The sequence below is a fragment of the Podarcis vaucheri genome (assembly GCF_965113315.1).
Source record: "Podarcis vaucheri genome assembly, chromosome: 9".
In the NCBI taxonomy this organism is placed as follows: domain Eukaryota; kingdom Metazoa; phylum Chordata; class Lepidosauria; order Squamata; family Lacertidae; genus Podarcis; species Podarcis vaucheri.
This window is the reverse complement of record NC_138767.1, coordinates 2,740,140-2,766,249: the sequence shown is the minus strand read 5'-3', so window position 1 is coordinate 2,766,249 and position 26,110 is coordinate 2,740,140. Positions and strand designations below refer to the sequence as shown.

The following is a 26,110-nucleotide window of genomic DNA, read 5'->3' as shown; positions in this document are numbered from 1 at the left end:
GGTATTTACAGGAATACTGTATCTCAACAGGAGGCTTTGTGTTGTTGTGGTTGTTGTTGTGGCTAATATCCATTGATAGATTTCCTTGTCCAGGAAGCTAGCTTCTTCTGCCTCTTCTTCCTTTAAATTCGCCAAAGCGGCTGGTTTTTGCCCCTTCGCGTCCTGGTGGGTCCCAGAAGCCGTCCGCCATGGGCTTCTGCCAACACAGAAAAGGAAAGGCTGGGAGATCTTGCAATCAGAGTGCACCCTATGCAGGCGAAGGTGTGCCAGGGCGGGCGCGGTGCCAGCCTCTGCAGCCGATGTGCCTGCTGCCAGCCGGTTGTTGCTGATGTTGCCTTTGTCCTCTCCGCCTCCTGAATCTTCGCCGGAGATCTGGCTGGGATGCCTTCGCCCAAGAGCTGAGCCAAACATTGGCTTTAATTTATTTTAAAGGGAAACAAATCCCGGTTCCCCTCCTTGCCAGGCTCCCTCTGTTCGCCTCTGGAATTTTTATTCTCCGCCGGGGAACAGCCCAGAATGCGCTGGCTGCTAAAGAGGGAATCGCCGTCGGAGGCACGAACAAACGTATTTGCAAGAGGAGCAAGGGGTCTGTGCACCGCCAGCGCTTTCTGGGCGTGAAATTTCTGTCTAGCTCACACGAGAAATCTGTGTTCTTGGAGTCATAGAAGGGTAGAGTTGGAAGGGACGCCAAGGGTCATCTAGCCCTACAAAATTTACCATATTTTTCGCCCCATAAGACGCAAGTAGTTTTTAGAGGAGGAAAGCAAGAGAAAAAAATATTCTGAATGAAACAGTGGGTGTATGATTTTGGTGGTTCATGCTGTGGCCACAGACATGATATGTGATTTGACGGTGAGTTTGGGGTAGCCCAATGCAAAAATCCTGAGGATCCATGTGGATCAGTGCTTTGTAACCATGTTTTTGCACCATTGCGGCCCCACACAACAGTGGGTGCGTGATTTTTTTGGTGCAGGCTGTAGCCATGGACATGCAACGTGATCTGATGGTGAATTTGGGGTGACCCAATTCAAAAATCCTGAGGTTCCATGTGCTTTTACCTCCCACCTCCCAGGCAGCCTCCTTTATTGCTAGCGTTCCTTATCTCCCTCCCGATCGCTTGCCAATTAGCTGCTTCCTTTCAACACCCCCTTCCCTCTTGTTTGCCTTAGCGTCTTTTCCTTAGCTGGCACTGTTTTTTGCTCCTCCTTTTCTTCTAATTTCTCTCCTCATTGCTTTAGTCTTCCTGTCTCCTCTCCTTGCAAGTTCGCTGTCTTTACCTCCCCCCTCCCAGGCAGCCTTCTTTATCGCTAACGTCCCTTATCTCCCTCCCAGTCACTTGCTGATCAGGTGCTCAGCGGCTTCATTTCAACATCCCCTTCCCTCTTTCTTAAAAAAACCACACCATGATCTGCTTTTTGCCCCTGGGCAATTCGGCTCCAGGGACTACGCATTCGCTCCATAAAACACACAGACATTTCCCCTTACTTTTTAGGAGGAAAAAAGGTGTGTTTTATGGAGCGAAAAATACGGTAGTCACATAGAAAGTGGACATGATAGTGTTTGTAATTGACTCCATGGGAAGTCTGTCTCTGAATCGAGCCAGGGATCGAATCGAGCCAGGCCTGCTGGGATCAGTTGTGACTCCTGCATTTAAGGGGGTTGGACTAGATGACCCTCGGGGTCCCTTCCAGCGCTGCAAGTTTTTTAAATAAAAAGATATTTATTGAGATTTTCAAAATATTACAAACAAGAAAAAAAATAAAGTAGAAGCAGAAGAGAGTACAAAGGATAAAAATACTTGACAAAATAGAAAAAAAGAGAAAAAAGAAAAACCTACCCCTTCCCACCATATAAGAAAAAGTTCCAAATGAGGAAAAAAGACAGAAAAAAAGAAAAAAAAGAGGAATGCAAAAATCACAAAACTTTAAAAACATTTAAAAAACAAATTCATTATTTTCAAATCCTTAACTGTCATTACCTTTTTTCTTAGACCTCCTCCTCCTCCCTTTCTTTGTATCCTAGTTATTAATTATCCCAGCAAATCCTTGACCTTATTTCTCTATAATAAAATAAACCTTAAAACTTAAAACTTAAGTCTTATCCTTACCAACTTCTCATAATCATAATATTCTTTCGTAATTCTTTAAACATCTTTGCTAAAGCCCAGCGCTGCAGTTTTATGACCAGTGTCCCACCTGTCAGTTTCATACAGTCATAGAATTGTTGGAAGGGACCACAAGGATCGTCTTGCCCAACCCCCTTAGGACCCCTTTGCCCGACGTGGTTCTCAAATCCACAACCCTGAGGGTCTTAGGCTCTACCAACTGAGCCAGGGGTCAGCAAACTTTTTCAGCAGGGGGCCGGTCCACCGTCCCTCAGAGCTTGTGGGGGGCCGAACTATATTTTGAAAAAAATAATGAACCAATTCCTATGCCCCACAAATAACCCAGAGATGCATTTTAAATAAAGGGACACATTCTACTCATGTAAAAACACGCTGATTCCTGGACCGTCTGCGGGCCAGATTCAGAAGGCGATTGGGCTGGATCCGGCCCCTGGGCCTTAGTTGGCCTACCCATGGACTGAGCCATCAAGGTTTGATTCTTAATAGCTAAAATTCCTTCTCCTTGTCCTTCTTCCCAGCCTCCAGCGTCAAAAACAGCAGCCTGTGTGCAAGGGGAGGACATTAAAACTAGATCATTTTTATAGAAAACCTTCCCCCCCCCCAGGTGACCTTGTTGAAGAGCTGGAAACAGAATAACCTCCTTTCTCTTTCTGTGCCAAATAAATGGAGCAGGTCCTTTTCATTTTAGGGTTTGCTCCATCCGCAGAGCTTGGCGCTTGCCTCGCCTCTGTCTCGGCTGAGTTCCTTTATTCTGCCAGAGGCATGCGAGGGTCTGGACTTCCATCATCATCATCATCAAACCTTTATTGGCATCCCTTGCAGAATAAATAGGCCAATGCGATCTCGTCGCCATTTCCACAGTACAGTCATTTGCCAAAGGGAAGAAGAGGCGAGTAATCTATTTCACCTTTGTGGGTGTCCAGCAAGGGCAGGATCCTGTAGCGTACTAGGGCGACAGAAAATCAAATAGAGGAACTTGGCTACTGTCTTGGTGAGCTCCTGGTCTCTCCCCTGTAATAAGAAGTGTATAACCTCTGTCTCTGGTTTCCATGTTGGGATAGATAGGTGGTCTAAGAATTGTTGGCGGAGATCATAATATATTTTACATTTATTTATTTTTTAAAATATATTTTTATTGATTTTTTTTAACATATCAGTTCCAACAGCCATCCAACATATCTTCTCATCTTATACAATATTTTAGACTTCCGTCAACACCTCTGATGATTTCCTGTTCTTTATCACTTATTATGCATTTCTTAATTTCTATATTACATTTAATTGTCCCTAACTATAATTCTCTTCATAGTCTTTCTTGCAGTATTTCAAATAATCCACTTTACAAAACTTCTCACACTCCTAGTAGCGTAATCTGTTCATCACAATTACTTTCCTAATAGTTCATATATTTACTCCAGTCTTCTAAGAATCTCTGATCCCGCAGGTTTCAAATCCTTCCTGTTCATTTGTCTAATTCTGCATAGTCCATCAACTTCATCCTCCATTCTTCTTTCGTCGGTAATTCTTCTTGTTTCCAAATATATTTTACATTTAAGGGCCATGTGAGCTAGAGTTTCCACCAGGTGAGCAACACATGGGCAGATCCTGTCTCCTTCTGCCATCCCCACAAACCTACCCCAAAGGAGGTCAGAAGGATTACAACTGAACCTAGCCAGTGAAAAAGCCCTTCTTTCTTGCCGGTTAAACAAAAATGGTAAATAATTAAGGTTAAATTCCTGTGCTCAAGAGAGTCGAAAATAAAGAGGGGAACATGTTTTTCCCTGCAGCTGAGATGAGTTCCTGGCAGTCTATGTCCCACAGCCTATTTTAACATGGCCTTGGCGACTGGAAAAGCCACAGCACCCAGGAGATCCTCTGAAAGCCCAAGTTGCCGTGACTTTGTGCAAAACAGTTGTAGCCCTGGGGAAGGGAAGGGGTCCGACAGTGAGACAGTGGACTTTCGGTGAGATGTTTTTGGTTCCTGGAGCCCTTGCCTCCCCTTTGTGCAAGGAAAAGCGTTCCTCATGTGCGAAGTTGCCTTTTGCATCCTGATGGATGGAAGTGAGACGATGCTGTTGCCACGGCAACGGAAGCGACGACAACATGCCTGGAAACCTTCTTCGAACTTTGAAGGTTTGATGAGGGCGGCAGCTGCGCCTTTTCTTAATTCAAAACTTTTGCAAGCTCCTTGAGGCAGGGACCTTTCTCTTCGGGAGTGGCGTTCCGTGTTTGCATCGATGGTGGTGCATAGCTTAATAAAAAAAACAGTCCATACATGCCGTGATCTGGGGGGCGGGAGGGGCGGTCCCAGGAAAAGCTTCCCTCTGCAGAGTCGGGTGTTAACATATATCTGACTTTCTAAACTGGATGTCCTGCTATAAAATAGGTATAATGTGCAGCCAAGTGGGGCAGAACTGTACCCTTCCCCCCGCTCAGTTATTTAAGCTTTCCCACAGGAAATTTTCCATTCCGTAAGGTAAACAACAAAAGGGTGCAATTGCAAATAAAGATTAATCAAGATATTATTAGGCGAGTTTCCAAGTTTTTCCGTTGGCTTACTAAATGCAAGTAAGTAGACATGCTAACTTAGATCACTCTTGAGAATAGGGGAGTGGAATCTGTGGCCCTGCAGATATTGTTGCTGTTCTTTTGTTGTTTAGTCGTGTCCGACTCTTCGTGACCCCCTGGACCAGAGCATGCCAGGCCCTCCTGTCTTCCACTGCCTCCCGCAGTTTGGTCAAACTCATGTTGGTAGCTTCGAGAACACTGTCCCACCATCTCGTCCTCTGTCGTCCCCTTCTCCTTGTGCCCTCCGTCTTTCCCAACATCAGGGTCTTTTCCAGGGAGTCTTCTATTCTCCTGAGGTGGCCAAAGTATTAGAGCCTCAGCTTCAGGATCTGTCCTTCCAGTGAGCGCTCAGGGCTGATTTCCTTCAGAATGGAGAGGTTGGATCTTCTTGCAGTCCATGGGACTCTCAACTGGACTCCAACTCCCAACATCCGTAGGACCTTTGGTCAGTAATTGGGGTGACAGGAATTCGGAGTCCAACAACACCTGAAGGCAGTGTTCGAAATTTGCCAGGCGCATTTTGCACTTGGCTATCGGCCGCTTGCGAGCAGGTGAAGATGCCCGGGCGTCAGGATGGTGCCTGATGTCTCCATCAGCTGGAGATGCATGCCTGCGGATCCTTGGATCTCGACTCTCTTAATACGCTGATACCCCATCCTGTAGAATCCTATCAGTCATCGTTTATCTGTACAATCAGAAAGATTTTCAGGAACCAAAAGTTCATTCTCTCTGCAGCCTAAGCAGGAGCAGTGAACAACGTTATGGTGAATTGTTGCAGCTTGCCTTCACTTACCCCTTCCCCATTGTCCTGCTCACAGTTGTGAAGAATATTCCTGCGTTACGAATGGTCCGTATGAACGTTAAGAAAAAGAGGTCGGAATAGGCCAATTATGGTAGAAGCTCAGTTTTCGAATGGAATCTGTTCCAGAAGACCGTTCGGCTTCTGAAAAGCGTTCCAAGCCAGTGTGGTGTAGTGGTTAAGAGCAGTAGACTCGTAATCTGGGGAACCGGGTTCGCCTCTCCGCTCCTCCACATGAAGCTGCTGGGTGACCTTGGGCCAGTCACACTTCTCTGAAGTCTCTCATCCTCACTCACTTCACAGAGTGTTTGTTGTGGGGCAGGAAGGGAAAGGAGAATGTTAGCCGCTTTGAGACTCCTTTGGGTAGTGATAAAGCGGGATATCAAATCCAAACTCCTCTTCTTCTTCTTCTTCTTCTTCTTCTTCTTCTTCTTCATAAACTGAAGCAATTACTTCCGGGTTTTCGGTGTTCGAAAGCTGAAACGTTTGACTTCTGAGACGTTCGAGAACCGAGGTTCCACTATATGTGGGCTGTCCCTGTTCCAAGTGATTTTTCTTTTTTAAGTTCTCAAAGCTCTTAACCTGGCTGAAGGTTGCCCTCTGATCTAACCAGATGTTTAACTGAGAATCAATCACAGTCAGTACATCATTTGAAAGATAAGACATTGGAGGTGTCTGGCCCCATAATGGCAACTAGACTGTTTTGGTGACTGTAACCTTAGTTTAAGGAGCGATTTCTCTCCCAGCTTATATATTGATGAGTTTATAACCCTGCCTCTCTCCCTGCTCCATTCAGCCACATGGCTTCAAAATCCCCATACATTTTGCATGACGTCATGCGCAGCGCCAAGGCAAGGATGCAATCTGCACCCTTTGCTGCCTTCTGGAAGACGGTTGTCCTTTGACGTCTCTTGTCTGGCTGGTGCCAGGCCCTGCCACCCCTGGGTTCCCTGCCCACCTGGGAAATAGAGGATGTGGTGGGGCAGGTGGGGGCTGCCTTTTCTGCTTACGTTTCCCAAGTACAGTAATGCACAACATTCCCTGCACCCCAACACGACGGGGACAAGATTATCGTGCTTGGCTTTGTGCCAGCTGCATGAGACACGGCAGGATTCGGTCTGCCGCTGACTGTTGGAAGGCAGCGATTAAATTCTCCCACACTGTCTCTGCAAGACAAATTAGTACCCTAAATAAACTCGGCTGTGTGTGTGTGTGTGTGTGTGTGCAGAGCAGGCTTTCATGGTTCTGCTGCCGATGACGGAAATCTAGCAGCTTGATCCTGTTAGGGGCTGCTCTGAATGCTAAGCAGCGGGCAAAATGGATTTTTCAAAATCTCCTTTTGAAAAGGATAACTTTCTGATATGGAAGGAAGCTGGGAACTTGTATCCTCTAAATCTGTAAGCTCTTTTCGAAGACAGAAGGCATGGAATCTTTAATACTTTCTTTATGTTGGCTACAGGAATTGGTGCAAAGGGGGAATGAATTATTGGGATTTAAATTCTATTTTCACCCCAAAGACATGGAGCGCTTTGCCAGAAGTTTCATTGGGCTTATTTGACTGGCGTGATTTTTTTGGGTACAGCTGAAGGGACCGGTCTGGGGCTGCTCCTTTCACTTCACGTTTCTCTGTTTATCTTTTAAAGTTTGTGCCTGGGTAATATTTTCCCACGTTGCTAAAATTCACAGACCTCCAACGAAGCTCAGCGCAGGAAGATTTCAGGGCAGACAAGATGAAATACTTCGGTGCGCAGTTAAACTATGGAACTCCCTGCCACAGGAGGCAGTGCTAGCCAAGACCCTAGGTGGTTTCGAAAGAGGATTGGGCAAATTCATAGAGAATTAGGCCTCTGAATGCCCTCCACTGGGAATTGTTAGTGGGGAGAATACAGTAATCTTGAATTCAGGTCCTGCTCTTGAGTTTCCCACAGGGGTGTGATTGGCCACTGAGAGAACAGGATGCTAGACTATACCCCCAGTGACTCAGTGGGTCAGTTTGCATGGCTGTTCATCAGAAGGTTGGTGGTTCAAGTCCACCCAGGGACAGGAATTCTGCATGGCAGGGGGTTGGTCTAGATGACCTGTGGGACCCCTTCCAGCTCTACAATTCTGAGATTCTCTGACCTACAGCTGGGTGGTCAACAATGCCTAGGCAACACGATGACCACGTACATACGCGATAGACAATCTTTATAGAATTCCTTCAAACCATAACAAGTACAAAATGAGATCTTTAGTCTCAAAGCCTCTGAAAATCTTTAAATGAAGCGAGGGACCAGACTTTGTACGATGAAAGGCAAGCTGTGAAGCTTTGTGTATTCAGCAAATATGATGTCCAGCACTGAACAGTGATTGCGGATACAGTGGTACCTTGGGTTAAGTACTTAATTCATTCTGGAGGTCTGTTCTTAACCTGAAACTGTTCTTAACCTGAAGCACCACTTCAGCTAATGGGGTCTCCCGCTGCTGCTGCGCTGCCGCAGCACGATTTCTTTTCTCATCCTATTTCTGGGTTAGCGGAGTCTGTAACCTGAAGCATATGTAACCCGAGGTACCACTGTATTGACTACTGTTTCGTAGAATTCTTCGTCAGCGTGGTGGGAAGATATAGAATTGCTTCATAAACCCATCTTATTTCGAATGAAGGTATATAAATGAAAATATCAAATGCTATGGAACAGCGCTCATGTCAGATGCTGACGAAGAATTCTATGAAACAGTAGTCAGTATTCAGAATCACTGTTCAGTGTTGGGTATCATATTTGCTGAATACATAAAGGTTCACAGCTTGTCTTTCATTGTACAAAGTTTGATACCTCGCTTCATTTACAGATTTTCAGATGAGGCCAGTTCCCAATGCAAATTATTCTAATTCTGCAGAGGGAAATTTTCTAGAAAAGACTCCCAATGCAAAAATCCCGGAAAGGTTATTGCTCAGAAGCTTGCCCCAGTGAGTAGGAAGCAATTGCTCTCAAAAAAAGTATAGAGTTGGATTTTTATTTTTAGTATAACAGAGCAGTTTAGTTCCTGTTTGGAAAATAATTCCTTTCTGCTATATTGAATGCTAACAGCACACACAGGGTGGAAGCTGGCCAATTTGTTCTTGGTTTTTCTAGGGAGATAAACACCAATTTGTCTAGTTGTCCTGAAGGTACATAGAAAACTGGACAGGTGGGGATGGACTGCACTTTTAACCTTCTTAAATTGTGATGCCCAGAAGTGGACACAGGACTCCAGGTGGGCTTTAACCAGTTCAGAATAGAGAAGGACCATAACAAAACCCAATGTTCAGTTACGATATTTGGTTACCATAAGGACAAAAGAGGGAGCTTGCAGGATCAGGCCAATGGCCCTTTCAGTCCAGCATCCTGTTCTCACAGTGGCCAACCACATGCCCCGGTGAAAAACCCGCAAGCAGGATTCGAACACGAGAGCCCTCTCCTCCTCCATGAATTTGCCTAATCCTCTTTTAAAGCCACCCGGATTACTAGCCATTGCGGCATCCTGTGGGAGGGAGTTCCACAGTTTAACCAGTCGCTGCGTGAAAGGAGAGCTTCCTTTTCTGTGTCCCGAATCTTCCAATGCATCTGAAGGAGCAGGTGTGCAGCCTGGGAGTCATTTTGGACTCACAGCTGTCCATGGAGGCGCAGGTCAATTCTGTGTCCAGGGCAGCGGTCTACCAGCTCCATCTGGTACACAGGATGAGACCCTACCTGGCCACAGACTCTCTCTCCAGAGTGGTGCATGCTCTGGTTATCTCCCGCTTGGACTACTGCCATGCGCTCTACGTGGGGCTACCTTTGAAGGTGACCCGGAAACTACAACTAATCCAGAATGCGGCAGCTAGACTGGTGACTGGGAGCGGCCACCGAGACCACATAACACCGGTCTTGAAAGACCTACATTGGCTCCCAGTACGTTTCCGAGCACAATTCAAAGTGCTGGTGCTGACCTTTAAAGCCCTAAACGGCCTCAGTCCAGTAGACCTGAAGGAGTGTCTCCACCCCCATCGTTCTGCCCGGACACTGAGGTCCAGCTCCGAGGGCCTTCTGGTGGTTCCCTCACTGCGAGAAGCCAAGTTACAGGGAACCAGGCAGAGGGCCTTCTCAGTGGTGGCACCCGCCCTGTGGAACACCCTCCCAGATGTCAAAGAGAACAACAACTATCTGACTTTTAGAAGACACCTGAAGTCAGCCCTCTTTAGGGAAGCTTTTAATGCTTGATGCATTACTATATTTTAATATTCTGCTGGAAGCCGCCCAGTGGCTGGGGAAACCCGGCCAGATGGGCGGGGTATAAATAATAAATTATTACGATTATGCCACATGTAATTTTATAAGCGGCTGTCGTGTCGCCTCCTATGGCCTCTTCTCTAAGCTCAAAAATCCCAAACACTGCGACGTTTCTTCGCAGGGTAGCTGCTCCATCATCCACGCAGTTCTTGAGATTTTGCACGCACCACGTAGACCCAGTTCTGTTATCTGTCTCGGTGGCTTTCGGGGCTGAGCCAGGATTTGTGGCGCTGCGGCAGCTGCAGCCATTGCGTTCCCTGCAAAGCAAGCACAGACCAAACAGAAAGCCCCCCCCCCCCCAAAAGCGTAGCCTGGATCACACATTCAGCGAGGAGGGGAGCAGGAGAAATGGCTGTGATCTTTCAACGCACGCAGCGGCGAAAGCACAGCAACGGCCATAACCCCGTATGTCTGCACCATTTTGGCAAAGGGATGTGGTTAGTGAAAAAGGCATTACATATAAAGTCTGGCGGCTGAGAGCCAAGCCCTGGGGTGTTGAGGCTTTTAAAGAGCTCCCTTCCTAATGGAAATGGGCTCGGTAAATAATATTTCCACGAGGAGGGAAAGGGCGGGGGGAGAGAAATCTATTTAGTGTTCAGCGTAGTAAGATGGAGGAAGGCAGCTGCTGGAGAGACAGGAAACACACAGAGTTGCCCCATTTGTTTTTTTAAAAAGCCAGGTACACGAAGCCAAGTTTGAGCCGTGGTGGTGGTGAGTCTGTGGCCCGCGGCTCTAATTTGGCCCAACCGGAGATCTAATTTGGCCCGTTTCCCCCAAACCACAACCACCTGCCTTTGCACATCTGAGATCATCAGGTGCAGGGAAGGTTGTAAGGAGAATAGGCCATTTAAGACCTTCGAAAAGTTAAAATACTGTTGTTGTTGTTGTTTAGTCGTTTAGTCGTCTCCGACTCTTCGTGACCCCCTGGACCAGAGCACGCCAGGCACCCCTGTCTTCGTTAAAATACTAGTAAGCTCAAAACAGTTTTAAAACTCTCAGTAAACGAAGAGCAGATTAAATATCCGGGTAAGCTTGTCTAGAGGGACGCGGGTGGCGCTGTGGGTTAAACCACAGAGCCTAGGACTTGCCGATCAGAAGGTCGGCGGTTTGAATCCCCGCGACGGGGTGAGCTCCCGTTGCTCGGTCCCTGCTCCTGCCACCCTAGCAGTTCGAAAGCACGTCAAAGTGCAAGTAGATAAATAGGTACCGCTCCGGTGGGAAGGTAAACGGCGTTTCCGTGCGCTGCTCCGGTTCGCCAGAAGCGGCTTAGTCCTGCTGGCCACATGACCCGGAAGCTGTGCGCTGGCTCCCTCGGCCAGTAAAGCGAGATGAGCGCCGCAACCCCAGAGTCGGCCACGACTGGACCTAATGGTCAGGGGTCCCTTTACCTTTAAGCTTGTCTAAACAGGAATGCTTTTAGAAGGCACTGAAAAAATGCCATCACTGAGAAGGCCCTGGCCCTGGTGGAGGATAGTCTGACTTCCTTATGGCCCGGGACCTCTAAAAACTATGATTATTCATGGACCTTAAGGTCCTCTGCAGGGCAGACCAGGAGAGGCGGTCCCATAAATACGATTGCCCTTATCCCCACTTGAGCTGCCTCCACGGTCAGTTGGAGGCAGAAATGCTTTTGAATGCCTCTTTCTGGAAACCACAGGATGGGAGAGGGCTGGTTTTGTGCTTGAATCAGCCCAGTGGCCCACCCCCTCCAGCCTCCTGTTCTCGCAGGGATCAACCAGGTGTCCATTGTGGGTGTAGCAGGAACCCCCCACCCCAATCATTCAGTTTGTACAAACTTCGCACACTCACACTCACACACTACATATGCCACACTTCTGTTATAAATTCATAGAAAAATCAACCATACATCGGATTTGCACTGTTCCATTTTTGTTTTACTCCATATGACAAGGATTATCAAAGGGGGGTGGCTTGGTTCTGGTCAGCCATAATCCCTTCACCATCCCAGCACATCCACAGGAGCCCTGCCCAGTTGCTATGTCAGCCCTGATGATCCCAGACAGAAGACAATCAGGATCACAAAGAACTTGCATATGGGAGTGGATTCAGCATGGACTGAAACAAAGGACAATGATCAGATCTTCCCTCTGGGGGCAGGAAACTGCCAACTCCCCTTTGTCTCCTGGAAGTGACTCATGGGCAGGGGGAAAGCCAGGTGACAGGACACTCAGGTTACCACCACAACTCCTCCCTCAATCCCTCCTTTCTGAAATGTATGCATGATTTTTCTGGTAACATGGGAAACCAGCAAGGAGGACCCCAACGCAAGACCCCTCTCCCCTCCTGTGGAAGCAACAGCAGAGCCATCCTGGCTGGGAGCCATCCATAGTCCTCTCCTCCTCCACAAATTTGCAACCCGGTGCTCCATATATTTCCTTGAAAGTGAGCCCCATTCTGACCAGTGGATAGTGGGGGTCAAATTGCAGCCTAGTGGGGCAACCCTATAGGGTGTTGACTCGGATGTGGTTCCCTTTGCGTGCAATGGGGGCTTCTTGAAGGTAAGCCTGCCTCTAGGATTGCAGCCTTTGCCTCCAAGGTGATTTCCCCTAATCCCTTCCTTTTCTTGCTAATCCCATAAGACCCTCAGTTAGCACAATCCTTTTCCTGTATGTTCATTCCCTCCCTCCCTCCCTTCCAAGCACAAACAATCTATTTTGCTCTTCCATTTTTGGGAATGCTAGAAATGTGGTTTGTTTTTATTCCCTCTGTTTTAAAGCCCTATACGGCCTAGGACCCACGTACTTATGGGACCGCCTCTCCTGGTATGCCCCATGGAGGACCTTAAGGTCCGCAAATGGCAACACTTTGGAGGCCCCAGGTCGCAAGGTGGTTAGATTGGTCTCAACTAGGGCCAGGGCCTTTTCAGCACTGGCCCCGACTTGGTGGGACGCTCTGTCCCAAGAGACCAGGGCCCTGCGGGACTTGACATCTTTCTGCAGGGCCTGCAAGACAGAGCTGTTCCGCCTGTCCTTTGGGTCAGACTCAGTCTGACCCTTCTGTTTCCCTCCCCATATGGTCTTGATCTATGGGCTACTTTTAAAATGAGTCTGCATTTTAAATTGCATTTTAACCTGTATTTTAAATTGGGGTTTCCCCCCATATTAAGTTTTTACTGTAATTTTACTGGTGTTAGCTGCCCTGAGCCTGGCTCTGGCTGGGGAGGGCGGGGTATAAATAAAAATTATGATTATTATTATTATTCCTCTGTGCATAAAATGCACATGTGATGATAACACAAAAAACATGTCTACAGTTCACCTTGATTTCAGGTCTTTGGGATCCCTCCTCCTCACTTTTCTGCACCTGCTCTGAGTAGACTGCTCCTGCCCTTGGTTCACCTGGAGCTCTTCTGAATGCAGGATTTCATAGAATCATAGAATCATAGAGTTGGAAGAGACCACCAGGGCCATTGAGTCCAACCCCCTGCCAAGCAGGAAACACCATCAGAGCACTCCTGACATATGGTTGTCAAGCCTCTGCTTAAAGACCTCCAAAGCAGGAGACTCCACCACACTCCTTGGCAGCAAATTCCACTGTCGAACAGCTCTTACTGTCAGGAAGTTCTTCCTAATGTTTAGGTGGAATCTTCTTTCTTGTAGTTTGGATCCATTGCTCCGTGTCCGCTTCTCTGGAGCAGCAGAAAACAACCTTTCTCCCTCCTCTATGTGACATCCTTTTCTATATTTGAACATGGCTATCATATCACCCCTTAACCTCCTCTTCTCCAGGCTAAACATGCCCAGCTCCCTTACCCGTTCCTCATAAGGCATCGTTTCCAGGCCTTTGACCATTTCGGTTGCCCTCCTCTGGACACGTTCCAGTTTGTCAGTGTCCTTCTTGAACTGTGGTGCCCAGAACTGGACACAGTACTCCAGGTGAGGTCTGACCAGAGCATATGGATTTGAGCCATATGTGATGCTGCCTTATACAGTGCTGGGTAGGCAAACTAAGGCCAGGGGCTGGATCCGGCCCAATCGCCTTCTCAACCCGACCTGCGGGTGGTCCGGGAATCAGTGTGTTTTTACATGAGTAGAATGTGTGCTTTTATTTAAAATGCATCTCTGGGTTATTTGTGGTGCTTAGGAATCCATTCATTCCTCCCCCCCAAAAAAATAGTCCGGCCCCCACAAGGTCTGAGGGACGATGGACCAGCCCCCTGCTGAAAAAGTTTGCTGACCCCTGGTCCAGGGTCTCAGTTAGCAAGTAATGGCCAGTGTCAGACACCCACGTGGGTTTTCTGGAGGGGTTTTCCTGTGCAGATTAGGATCATTTCCCTCTTGCGTTCAAAATAAAATAAAAATGAGAGTGATCTGATTTAGCTTGCTTGTTTCCTGAATGCAAGGAAGAGAGAGCTAAGAACGGTGAAGCTGTCAAGCCTGAATAAATAAATAAATTTTCCGCTCTGCATCCCTTGATGTCCAGGGATTGAACCTGAGGCATTCTGCAAGCCAAGCAGCTGCTGTGTCTCTGAGCTATAGTCCTCTCTGCCTGGAAAAAAATGGATATTTCTTCGATTTCTCCCTCCCATCCTCCCATCTCCATTTCTCAGACATCCATCTGTTTGAAGGCCGTGGGGGGTGAGCTGCCTGAGTCTTGCCAGTAAAATTACTGAATGGCAGGTAGGGATGGTTTCGAAAGAAAGGGAATGTAGACATGCTGCTGACAGTAGACTGGAGATCCATTCTTTTCTTGATGGGGGAAAAAGCAAAACCTAAAACAAAGCAAACACTGCTTTATTTAGAGCAAGCTCCCTGAGTTCAGTCTTGTGGAGCCCTTCCTTTTAATTTTATGTGGTTGCATTCCTGAAAATGCAATATATCATAGTTAAAATAAAGAAAAGAAAATGTACCCACCACCCACCCCATTGTAACAGATGGCATGAGAACAGCCCCGATTTAAAACACTACTGTAAAAGCCTGTGTGAATTCATGTTTTGTCGCTTTTATTATTAGTATTAATATTCTGTTGGGAGCCGACCAGACTGGCTGGGTTAATAATAATAATAAAATAATAATAATAATGCCCTAGAAAGAGAGAGGAGAACTTCCCTTTCTGCATTTTCCCTATCATCATCATCGTTCTGTGAACCTCTTTTCATTCACCCCCCACCAACAGAACCCTTTGTTTGATGTTCCTGTGCCAACTCAACTCCCAAACCTGCTTTTAAGACTTTTTGGGGTGGGTGCGGAATGGCCCTCAGCGCTGGACCTCAGTGTGTGGGCTGAACGATGGGGGTGGAGACCCTCCTTCAGGTATACTGAAGAAACTTGCAATCAGTTAATTCTTGGAAGAGGAGGGGATTTTTTCCGCTTGCAAGTTCTTTGTTCCGCGGGACTTTGTGACTCCCAGAAAGGGTTCCTCAGACGTTAGAGTTCATCGGCCCCTTGATAATAATAATAATAATAATAATAATAATAATAATAATAATAATAATAATAATAATAAATAAATAAATAAATATTTATTGATGAGCTCATAAAGTTGTTGTCGACACCAACCCAAGTTTTTTAGGAACGTAAATGTAATCAAAAGTCAAGAAACATGTTCAGGGGAGGGCAACCAAGTTGACCCAGGGTCTGGAAACCAAGCCTTATGAGGAACAGTTGAGGGAGTTGGGTATGTTTAGCCTGGAAAAGAGGAGGCTAAGAGGAGATTTGAGAGCCAGCTTCAAATATCTGAGGGGCTGCTGCTCTACAATTCTATGATTCTATAATCAACATTTGCTAATCATCATTCATCATTACTAGAAATCGTAGAATTTGAATAAAATAAGGAATATTGTTGCATAACGGAATCATCTTCCTAATTCAGAGGGTCCTCATGGTGAGGGACGTGCACTCTGCACATGCCCACGCTCTTTACTCCTGAGGCTCATAATTCCTAGTTAAATCTTTCACGTCTGTAGCGTTAGAAGGGACCCCAATTGTCGTCTTGTGCAGCCCCCCTGAAGTGCAAGAATTGCAGCTAAATAATCCCTGAGAGACGGCACTCCAGCCTCTATTTGAAAACCAGTCGTGGCTCTCACGGCCAGGAAGTTCTTCCTAACGTTTAGACGGAATCTCCTTTCATTGCAAATAAATTGGCTATTTTTTAAGAAAAGGTGCTGCGACGTGATTCTTTGTTTTCTGCTAGAGACTGACACAGGGGCCCACCTGGAAGTTGCTTCCCAATTCAGCTCCGAAGGACTTTTTGGCCTGACGTGCTTTAAAAGGACATCTCCTCCTCTAGAGGATGAGCAGAACCAGATGCTCCCAGGCTGGGGGAGAAGTTGGCCCAGGGCCTGGTGGTTCTGCCAAATCGCTGGAGGGGACGATGGGATCCGGATTGGAGTGTGCTCAGGGCTCCCTCCTCAGGTGCTCCTGGACTGGGAATGGGCTCAGGGTAGGCTGGGACCTGCTGGTGGATCTCTGGGTGATTTGTAGCAGATCTGCATACGATTCTTGTTCACAGCAAGGAGTCATTCTGGACTCACAGCTGTCCATGGAGGCGCAGGTCAATTCTGTGTCCAGGGCAGCTGTCTCCCAGCTCCATCTGGTACACAGGATGAGACCCTCCCTGCCCGCAGACTGTTTCGCCAGAGTGGTGAAGGCTCTGGTTATCTCCTGCTTGGACTACTGCAATGCGCTCTACGTGGGGCTCCCTTTGAAGGTGACTTGGAAACTGCAATTAATCCAGAATGCGGCAGCTAGACTGGTGACTGGGAGCGGCCACCGGGACCACATAACACTGATCCTGAAAGACCTTCATTGGCTCCCAGTACGTTTCTGAGCACAATTCAAAGTGCTGGTGCTGACTTTTAAAGCCCTAAACAGCCTCGGTCCAGTATACCTGAAGGAGCGTCCCCACCCCCATCGTTTAGCCTGGACATATATAACTTGATTTAAAACACCAAAAATGCAGGTGCAGTAATCTTTTCCCCAATGCGGGATTCAAACCCGCAACCCTGAGATTAAGCCTCTCATGTTCTACCAACTGAGCTACCCCCGTCTAGTAGCCCTCAAAGGCAATGTTCATAACTCTCGTTGTTTTCAGCGCATTTTGCGATGGGAAATGTCATTAGTGCAAGCGGTTTCTGAGCTCTGCACGCAGGACTGGGCTTAAGATTTGAGATTAAAACTGCAGAGTGGAAGGAAAGGACGAACTTTTTCTGCTGCTCTCTGAAGACTGCAGAAGTTAGAGAAGGGGAAGGTCTAGGCCTGGGCTGTCCAACAAGTTGATCATGCTCTATTGGTCAATCTTTGGACTCCAATGCTCAACAATCTTGGTTCGCCCTCCTCCAAAAAAAGCTCAACAACTCTGATCAGTGTTACCCGCAAAAAGCTAGCTCAACAACTTTGGTCAATACAGATCTTGGAAGCTGACCACTCCTGGAATAGAATCATAGAATCATAGAATCATAGAGTTGGAAGAGACCACAAGGGCCATCGAGTCCAACCCCCTGCCAAGCAGGAAACACCATCAGAGCACTCCTGACATATGGTTTTTACTGTAATTTTACTGGTGTTAGCTGCCCTGAGCCTGGCTCTGGCTGGGGAGGGCGGGGTATAAATAAAAATTATGATTATTATTATTATTCCTCTGTGCATAAAATGCACATGTGATGATAACACAAAAAAACATGTCTACAGTTCACCTTGATTTCAGGTCTTTGGGATCCCTCCTCACTTTTCTGCACCTGCTCTGAGTAGACTGCTCCTGCCCTTGGTTCACCTGGAGCTCTTCTGAATGCAGGATTTCATAGAATCATAGAATCATAGAGTTGGAAGAGACCACCAGGGCCATTGAGTCCAACCCCCTGCCAAGCAGGAAACACCATCAGAGCACTCCTGACATATGGTTGTCAAGCCTCTGCTTAAAGACCTCCAAAGTAGGAGACTCCACCACACTCCTTGGCAGCAAATTCCACTGTCAAACAGCTCTTACTGTCAGGAAGTTCTTCCTAATGTTTAGGTGGAATCTTCTTTCTTGTAGTTTGGATCCATTGCTCCGTGTCCGCTTCTCTGGAGCAGCAGAAAACAACCTTTCTCCCTCCTCTATGTGACATCCTTTTCTATATTTGAACATGGCTATCATATCACCCCTTAACCTCCTCTTCTCCAGGCTAAACATGCCCAGCTCCCTTAGCCGTTCCTCATAAGGCATCGTTTCCAGGCCTTTGACCATTTTGGTTGCCCTCCTCTGGACACGTTCCAGTTTGTCAGTGTCCTTCTTGAACTGTGGTGCCCAGAACTGGACACAGTACTCCAGGTGTGGTCTGACCAGAGCAGAATACAGTGGCACTATTACTTCCCTTGATCTAGATGCTATACTCCTATTGATGCAGCCCAGAATTGCATTGGCTTTTTTAGCTGCCACGTCACACTGTTGGCTCACGTCAAGTTTGTGGTCAACCAAGACTCCTAGATCCTTTTCATGGACTAGACCATGTAAAAAATGTGAGCATAATATTTCAGCTGCAGTTCATTCATTTTCAGCTTTGCATTCTTGTTCTTAAAAAAGAAAGTAGTGCCCATTTCGTTGTTGCGCCCAGAACTTCTGTTTAAGGTGCCCTTTAGCTCCTAGCTTTCATCTCTCCGTTTCTAACACGGCTCAGTAGCCCTTGCCCTCCATGAATTTGCTTGATTTTTAAACCCATCTAGGTTTTATGGCCATCCCTATGAGTTCCATAGTTTAACGGCGCATGCAGGAAGAAGCACTTTCATGAAGAAGTCCAGAACATCTGGGGGGCACTGGGTTGGCAATGGCTGCAGGGCGCATTGCATTCTTGGTCTCGCTCTGTCGTTTTGCTTCATGGTTTTCTTTCTTTTGCTGAGCTCTCAAGACTGCAGCTCCCGTGTTTCTGTTCCTGCCCCTTCACATTTCTTTTAAAAATGGGTCTGGAACTGGGATGCTGTTGATGCAAAGGCACTGTAAGATAATACGTTCAGAAGCCAAGGAGGAGGTGAGAACTTCAAAGCACGCTCTATTTTTATATCTGGCACATCTCTCTCCACAATTGACACCAAGGTCCCAGGCGTGCCGGCATCTTGCACAACCTGTTCGGGGCTCAAGAGGCTCTGGAGAAAACGGGGAACGAAAGCGTGCTAATGAGATTTATGTTTATGAGCTCAGGGGCTGGTGATGGGCCGGCATTCCTGAGCGTTCGAATCGGCGGCAGTGCGCATGCCCTTTATTCGATTATTCTTGCAGTGGTACCTCTGGTTGCGAACGGGATCCATTCCGGAGCCCCGTTCGCAACCTGCGCCTGTGCACGCGCGGGTCACAATTTGCCGCTTCTGCGCATGTGTGTGACATCATTTTGCACATCTGCACATGCGCGAGCTGCAAAACCCTTTCTGGTACTTCTGGGTTGCCACGGGACGCAACCTGAAAAGACGTAACCTGAACCGAACATAACAAGAGGTATGAATGTATTTATAGCCTGCCTTTCCCCCAGGTTGGCATTTGGCTCATAGAATTGTAGAGCTGGGGGAGGGCTCCCCAGCGGTCATCTAGCCCAACCCGCTGCCATGTGGGGACCACCACTCCAGAATCCCTGACAGGTGGCCATCCAACGTTTCTATCAAAAACCACAAGGAAGGAGATTCTGCCAGCTTCCGGACAACTTCTGCAAGGCAGCTAACAACACTTAGAGACATTATAAAATGCAAAGCTGTAAGAACAAACCAGCTGAAAAGCAATAATTTATGTGGGGGTTCTCTCACGCTTCATCTGGAAGCTTCGGTGGGTGCAGAATGCTGTAGCACGATTGCTGACAGGAGGGAGGTGTTGCCAGCATATAACTCCCGTGTTCACAGATCTGTACTGGCTGCCCATCTGCTACCAAGCCAAGTTCGAAGTGCTGTTATTAGCATATAAAGCCCCTAACAACTGGGGACCAGTTTACCTGTGAGATCACCTTACCTCACAGACGCCCACTCGGCCACTTCGGTCGGAGGAATTGGCCCTGCTACAGGTGCCCCATAATACTCATTCCACATTTGTAAGAAACCCATCTTTTAATATGGCACTTTGGAACTCGCTGCCTATTGATATCAAGCGGGCACCATCACTGTATTATTTTTGGTGCCGAGATGAAGACATTCTAAACAGGCAGCTCTGCTTAGGGAAGCTTTTAATGTTTAATAGGTTATTGTATTTTAGTGTTTTGTTGGAAGCCACCCAGAGTGGCTGGGGAAACCCAGCCAGATGGGCGGGGTATAAATAAATTATTATTATTATTATTATTTGGACAAGTCCACCCAGAGACTTAGAAAGTTGCGGCAATGTGAATCTGTTTTAGTATTTTAACTTCTGTATGTTCCAAAATAGGATTCCTACCCACTTGATTTTGTCTTTCATAAACCGCTTCGAGAGATGTTTGTTGTTGTTGTTGTTGTTTACAAACAAGCAGTGTATAAATTTTATGAGATTGCAGGTAATAAATTTAGAACCAGCTATTAAAATCCAGTTCGCCCTGATAGTAGCCTGACGATAAGCTTGGTCTAGACCAAGGTTTCCCAGCTGTTTTGGGGGTACAGTTCCCATCATCCCTTACCACCAGACCTGCTAGCTTGGGGTGATAGGATTTGTAGTCCAGAAACTTGGAGACCCAAGTTTGGGAGACCCTGCTCTACATGTCAGTTCCCAAAGGCTTGTCTGAGCAGGAAGGTGGAAAAAAAGTGAGGAGACTGTCAAGCCTGACCTCTCTTGAGAAGAGGGAATTTCGTGTCTCGTGGCACCACCAGCCTTGTTTCTGATGCTGATGGGACCAAGAGGAGGTGCCTACGAGTTGCTTCCCACAAAAACATATGTTTGTTATTGAGAAGAATAATTTAAAAAACCAACAGTAAAGCTTTGCAAAACAAACAAACAAACAATTTCAGTCCCAGTGGAGAGAAACTGGATGGGATTAGAAACTTCCAAGCCTTTAAAAGGCTTGCAAAAAGAAAAAGGGAGGAAGAGTTTGCAAAGGAAATGGTAGAATTGGTACCTACCTCAATCTGCAGTGGCAAGGAGTTACAAAGGCTGGTCCTGCTATAGTAAGGTGACCAGATTTTTTTCAATGAATCCGGCGACAATTTTGAACTCCAATGGATTTTGTACAGGGACTGATTTGTAAATCCGGGGACTGTCCCCCGGGAAACGGGGACGTATGGTAACCTTAGGCTTTAGTCAAGGTCCAGTTCCTGCAAACCGGCCTTCTGGATATTTGCTTGTGGAAAACTCTCTGCAATTCCCAGGGGGGAGGGGGCTATAGGGGTGTGCTAGCTTTTGTCCTGAGCTCATTTTGTCTTTTCGCATGTGGGTCACGGAATCTGCAATTGGGGTTGACGGTTCACTTCCCTAAGGACGCTTAGCCTGCTTGCCCACTCCTCTTCCTCTTCACGCCCCCCATGAAGAAAATTGTTGGTATGGGCTTGGACATGTCAGCCCTTAGGACCCAGAGGGAACGCTTCGGAGAACTGTTTGGGCAAGGCGGTTCCCTACCCTGTGCAAGATCTTTTGTCGGGAGAGAGAAGTCTTTTAACTGTGGCTCAACCTGCCTGTCTTCTTCCCCTCTCCTGCTCCCCTTTGTGCACCCCCTCTTTGTCTTCAGAGGCAGCCCGCTGCACCCCCTCGGAGCATGGCCCCTCGCTGACAGGGCTGGCCGAAGTTTGACGCAGAGCGAGCCGGAGGAACTTCTCCCTGGGTCAAATGGCGACTGCAAACAAGGGTGAGTGGCCGGTGTGTGGTTGTGTGGTACCCGAGTGGGGCTGGATGCCCGTTGCCATGGCGACCTGAGCATCCTGGGTGGTCTTGGGCTGCTTTGGCCCTTCCGTCAGGCATGTTCCTCGAGTGCAGGGTTCCTTGCTCTTAGTTTGAATGCCAGAGCTTCCCTGCTGGATCAGGTCGAGTCCAGGCAGCTGCAGTCTCTCAGCCTGCAACCTGGAGGGTTGTTAGCACAGCGTTCACCAACCTGGTGCCCTCCAACTTTTTTGGATCCCAGCTCCCATCAGCCAGCACAGGTCTACCTTGAAGGGTTGCACAGGACGCAGAGACGGTGCAGAGCAGTCTGAGCACAAACGATCAGGATTGCGCTTGAAACATTATGTGTTCCCTTTTGCAAGTTCGGGGAGGCTGCAGTGGTCCTGTGCTGGACAAAATTCCTGCCCACACTAACCCAGTGCCCTCCAGAGGTTTTGGGCTACGACTGCTGTGCTGGCTGGGGCTTCTGGGAGTCGTACACTGGTACCTCAGGTTAAGTACTTAATTCGTTCCGGAGGTCCGTTCTTAACCTGAAGCACCACTTTAGCTAATGGGGCCTCCCGCTGCTGCCCCACCGCTACTGCACGATTTCTGTTCTCACCCTGAAGCAAAGTTCTTAACCCGAGGTAATATTTCTGGGTTAGCGGAGTCTGTAACCTGAAGCGTCTGTAACCTGAGGTACCACTGTAGTCCAAAACCATGGCATTGCTCCAGGTTGTGCTATGCAAAGGCTGTGCTATGCCGACGTCTCACGAATTCTGTCTTGAGCCTTTTTGGTTGTGATATGTCCAAACGAACATCCATCACTGCACCCGGAGGTGAGGGAATAACATTCTTTGTAAATAAGCCTCGTGCCCATCAAAGGGCAGCAGAGCTCTTCTTGGGCAGGGGGGTGCTGTTGTGTCCCAAACATACAGAACGGAGCTGGCTGAAATACCTGGCCGAGTGGCTCAAATCTTTTTGCTCCATGTCTGCCTGCCTTTCTGTGTTTTGTATTCAGTCCTTGCCTCCCTTTAATAATCCGTTTCAGAAAGCGGAGGCAAATCGGTTCAGAACGTCTCCGGCGAGGAAAATCCGCATGCCGCAGCAAAAACATGAATGAAAGGGGTTTGAGCCAGTTTGGTGCAGAGGGCAGCGCCGTGATTGCCTGAACTGGGGACGGGTTCAAATCGCTACTGTCTCTGGCTTGGTGGGCAGAGGGCTGCGTCTCAGGCTTGCCTTCCTCGCAGGGTCGTTGGAGGGTTTAAGACTGGATAGCCCCTGAGTTCTTTGGAAGAAAGGAATGCTTTGCACGCAATGCATGGTGAAACTATGAAGCTCATTGCCCCAGCAGGTGGTGGTGGCCCCAACCTGGATGGCCTTAAAAGAGGCGTAGAGAGATTCCTAGAGCAGGAGACGGCTATCGATGGCTACTAGCCATGATAGATATAAAATAGCTCCACAGTCAGAGGCTTCTGAATCCCAGGTGCTGGAAGCCACAGGAGGGGAGAATAGCTCTTGTGCACGAATCCTGCTTACTGGTTTCCTGGCTGGCCATTGTGAGAACAGCATCCTGGACTAGACGGGCCATTGGCTTCATCCAGCAGACCCTTCTCACATTCTTATGCGCTTATAAACTCAGTGAACAGAGGCCTCAACAGACCAGCTCTGCAGCTTTGCAAGGCACGCCTGCCTTTTTTTGCAAAAAAAATATTAGCAGACGTCTGGAGTCTCCTAAGAATCGGTGCTTCTAATTCTCCTGCCTTCCACTGCCGAAACCTCTCTGCGTTAACCACCCTTTTCTCCCCCAGCTCCCAGTGGCCTCAACCCCCATTATTTGGCCTTATTGACAACACAGTCATGTACAGCGGTGCCTTGGTTCTTGAACTTAATCCGTTCAGGAAGACTCTTGAAACCATTCAAAAACCAAGATGCGGCTTCCGATTGGCTGCAGGAGTTTCCTGCCGTGTCGGATGTTCGGCTTCCGAAAAACATTTGGAAACCAGAACACACACTTCTGGGTTTTCGGTGTTTGGGAGCAGGTTTGTTCAACAGCTAAGCTGTTCAGGAACCAAGGTACCACTGTATCTCCTTGTCTCTTCAGAGGTAAGGGGCTTCTTGAGTTCAGTGGGGCAGAGGGAGGTTCATGTAGGATTGCATTTCAGGGGGGTTGGGATGGATGACCGCTGGGGTTCCCTTCCAACTCTACAGTCCCATGATTGCAGCCTCAGCGGCTGATCCGTGGCTAATGGGCAGAATTTGGAATGTGCTACCCACCCTCCTCTTTCCTCCTCCTCCTCCTTTGCTGGACAGGAGTTTCTGGAAAGGCAAGTCCATGTACTTTGACCTGGGAGGGGGACGCGGAAAACCTTGCTGGACAGGAGGAGGGAAGCCTCCCAGTAGTTAGTCGTCCTGCCTGGGGCATAATTGTAAACTCATCAGCGCTGGAGGGGACTTCAGCCATTGCAAGATATGCTTTTTTATTGCACTGTATTTTATTGGGACCCTGAATTCCACCAACTGGCGTCTGGTGTAGAAAGACGTATGCTTAGGGTTCAATAATTTTCAGCACAGGAGTGATTTTGAGGACCAGAACTGAATGGAGCCCAGCCCTCACCCCCCAAAAAATAAACGTGGTCTGTGCTCCCCCCCCCAACTTTCTTCATTCCAGCTATGATATACTGTCAGTGGGTGAGTCATTTCTGTTGCAATTGCTGAACAACTGGGGAGTCAGGAATCCTTTTCTTACTCAGAGTTTAATACGAGGTTAGGAGAGAAAGGTGTAGTAGTAAACAGCCAGCTGGGAGATCCAGGGTCACATACTTGCTTGCTGTCGTGAGGAGGTTGGAGTAGTGGTTAAGAGTGTCAGACTAGGACCTGGGAGACCGGGGTTCAGATCCTGGCTCAGCCATGACTCTCACTGGCTGTGACCTTGGGCTGCCAGTCCACTGCTTTGCACCTTAACCTACTTTCCAGTGTTGTTGGGATTAAACCAGGCACAGGGCCTTCTCAGTGGTGGCACCCACCTCGAACACCCTCCCATCCGATGTCAAGGAGTTGAGTAGCTATATACCTTTTAGAAGACCTCTGAAGGCAGCACTGTATAGGGAAGCTTTTTAAGGTTTGATGTTGTTTGATGATGTTCATATATATGTTGGAAGCTGCCCAGAGTCGCTGGGGCAACCTGCTCAGATAGTCGGAGTACAATTAATAGAAATTATTATTATTAAATTATGGGGGAGAACCTTGGATGAGCTCCTTGCAGAAAAAGGATGGGATTATAAGTGCAGTCAATAAATAGTGAATTGCTTTGCTTCTAAACTGTCTGCATTGCTGATTACAGTGAGCAAGGTAGAGGAAGCATTTGGCTGCTGAAATAAACGACTGCTGTGTCTTGTATCTGCTGAACCCGCAGCCTCATATTCTTCCTCTGTCACTGGTGTCCCCAGGTGCCCCACAAAGGGATGGAGTGGCTCCTCTAGGGTCTTTTTAGTTTAGAGCAAGGTTTCCCCAACGTGGGTCTCCAGCCTGTTTCAGAACTACAATTCCCATCATCCCTGACCACTGGTACTGTATCCAGGGATGATGAGAGTTGTAGTCCAAAAAATAGCTGGAGACCTGAGTTTGGGAAACACTGGTTTAGAGAAAAGGTAAGAGGCCACATGATCTTGTTGAGAGACAAAAGAGGAGGGCTCCTTTGGGGGTGAGGACAATCAGTTGGAGAGTTGCAGCGCCTGCTGTGGCTGCAGAGACCAACAGGGGAGAGACATGTTTTGTTGCAGCCGGGGCAGGTGAAGGCATCTGGTTGTGCTGCTGCAGATGCACAAAGGCTAGGGTTACCAGATGTCCCTGGTTCCCGGGGACAGTCCCCGGATTTGCAAATCTGTCCCTGGACAAATTCCATCTCTGGAATGTCCCCAGATTTGCAAATCTGTCCCCTGTGGCAGTGGCAGTCTCAGCAGCCCAGAGCCAGCCTGGTAGCACAGTTGGCCCTGGCTGGCTCCAGGAGCTGCCTGCTGCCATGGCGCCCGCCATTTTTCCTCGCCGAAACTTCTGGCAAGAAAAAATGGCGGGCGCCACAGCAGCAAGCAGCTCCTGAAGCCAGCCAGGGCCAACTGCGCTACCAGGCTGGCTCTGGGCTGCTGACTGCTGCTGCCGCTGCCAAAGGGGAACTGGGGATGTCCGGCGGTACAGATCCCCTGTCTCCTTCCCCCTTTGTTTTGACTGATCAGGGGAGGCTCGGGGGTTGCGGCTGGTCGGCCGTTGCTCAGTTTTTAAAAAACTCTACGCATTTATGTTTCACAAGGTGCGAAAGAAGGGCTTTGCACCTTGCCTGGCAGAGAAACCACACGCCTTGTGCCGCTCCTGGGCAATGGCTGCTCGCCCGTGAGGGGGAAGGAGATTGGGGAAGGCTCAGGAGTCACGGGTGTGCGGCGTGCCATTGCCCAGTTTTTTAAAAACTGTGCATTTTATGTGTCACAGGGTGCAAAAGAAGGGCTTTGCACCTCATCATCCCCACTACTGACACTCCCTGTTGCTACTCAGCTTAAAAAAAAAAAAGTGTCCCCAGATTCATTGAAAAATATCTGGTAGCCATAACCA

General features: G+C 48.0%; 2 protein-coding genes across 2 annotated transcripts in view; both read left to right on the top strand.

Annotated features, from left to right (window-relative positions):
- The window catches only part of ADISSP (adipose secreted signaling protein), a 71,976-nt gene that overhangs the window by 8,497 nt on the left and 37,369 nt on the right, over positions 1–26,110 (top strand). Inside the window, exon 2 of the mRNA XM_082236793.1 lies at positions 21,381–21,497. Coding sequence (XP_082092919.1) covers positions 21,479–21,497 — 19 coding nt within the window. The 5' untranslated portion in view covers positions 21,381–21,478. The remainder of the gene's footprint in view (positions 1–21,380; positions 21,498–26,110) is intronic.
- Positions 1–26,110, top strand: part of LOC309540087 (C-type lectin domain family 4 member F-like) — a gene marked incomplete at its 3' end in the record, with an annotated part of 160,155 nt that overhangs the window by 127,020 nt on the left and 7,025 nt on the right. The gene's annotated exons all lie outside the window — the stretch shown is intronic.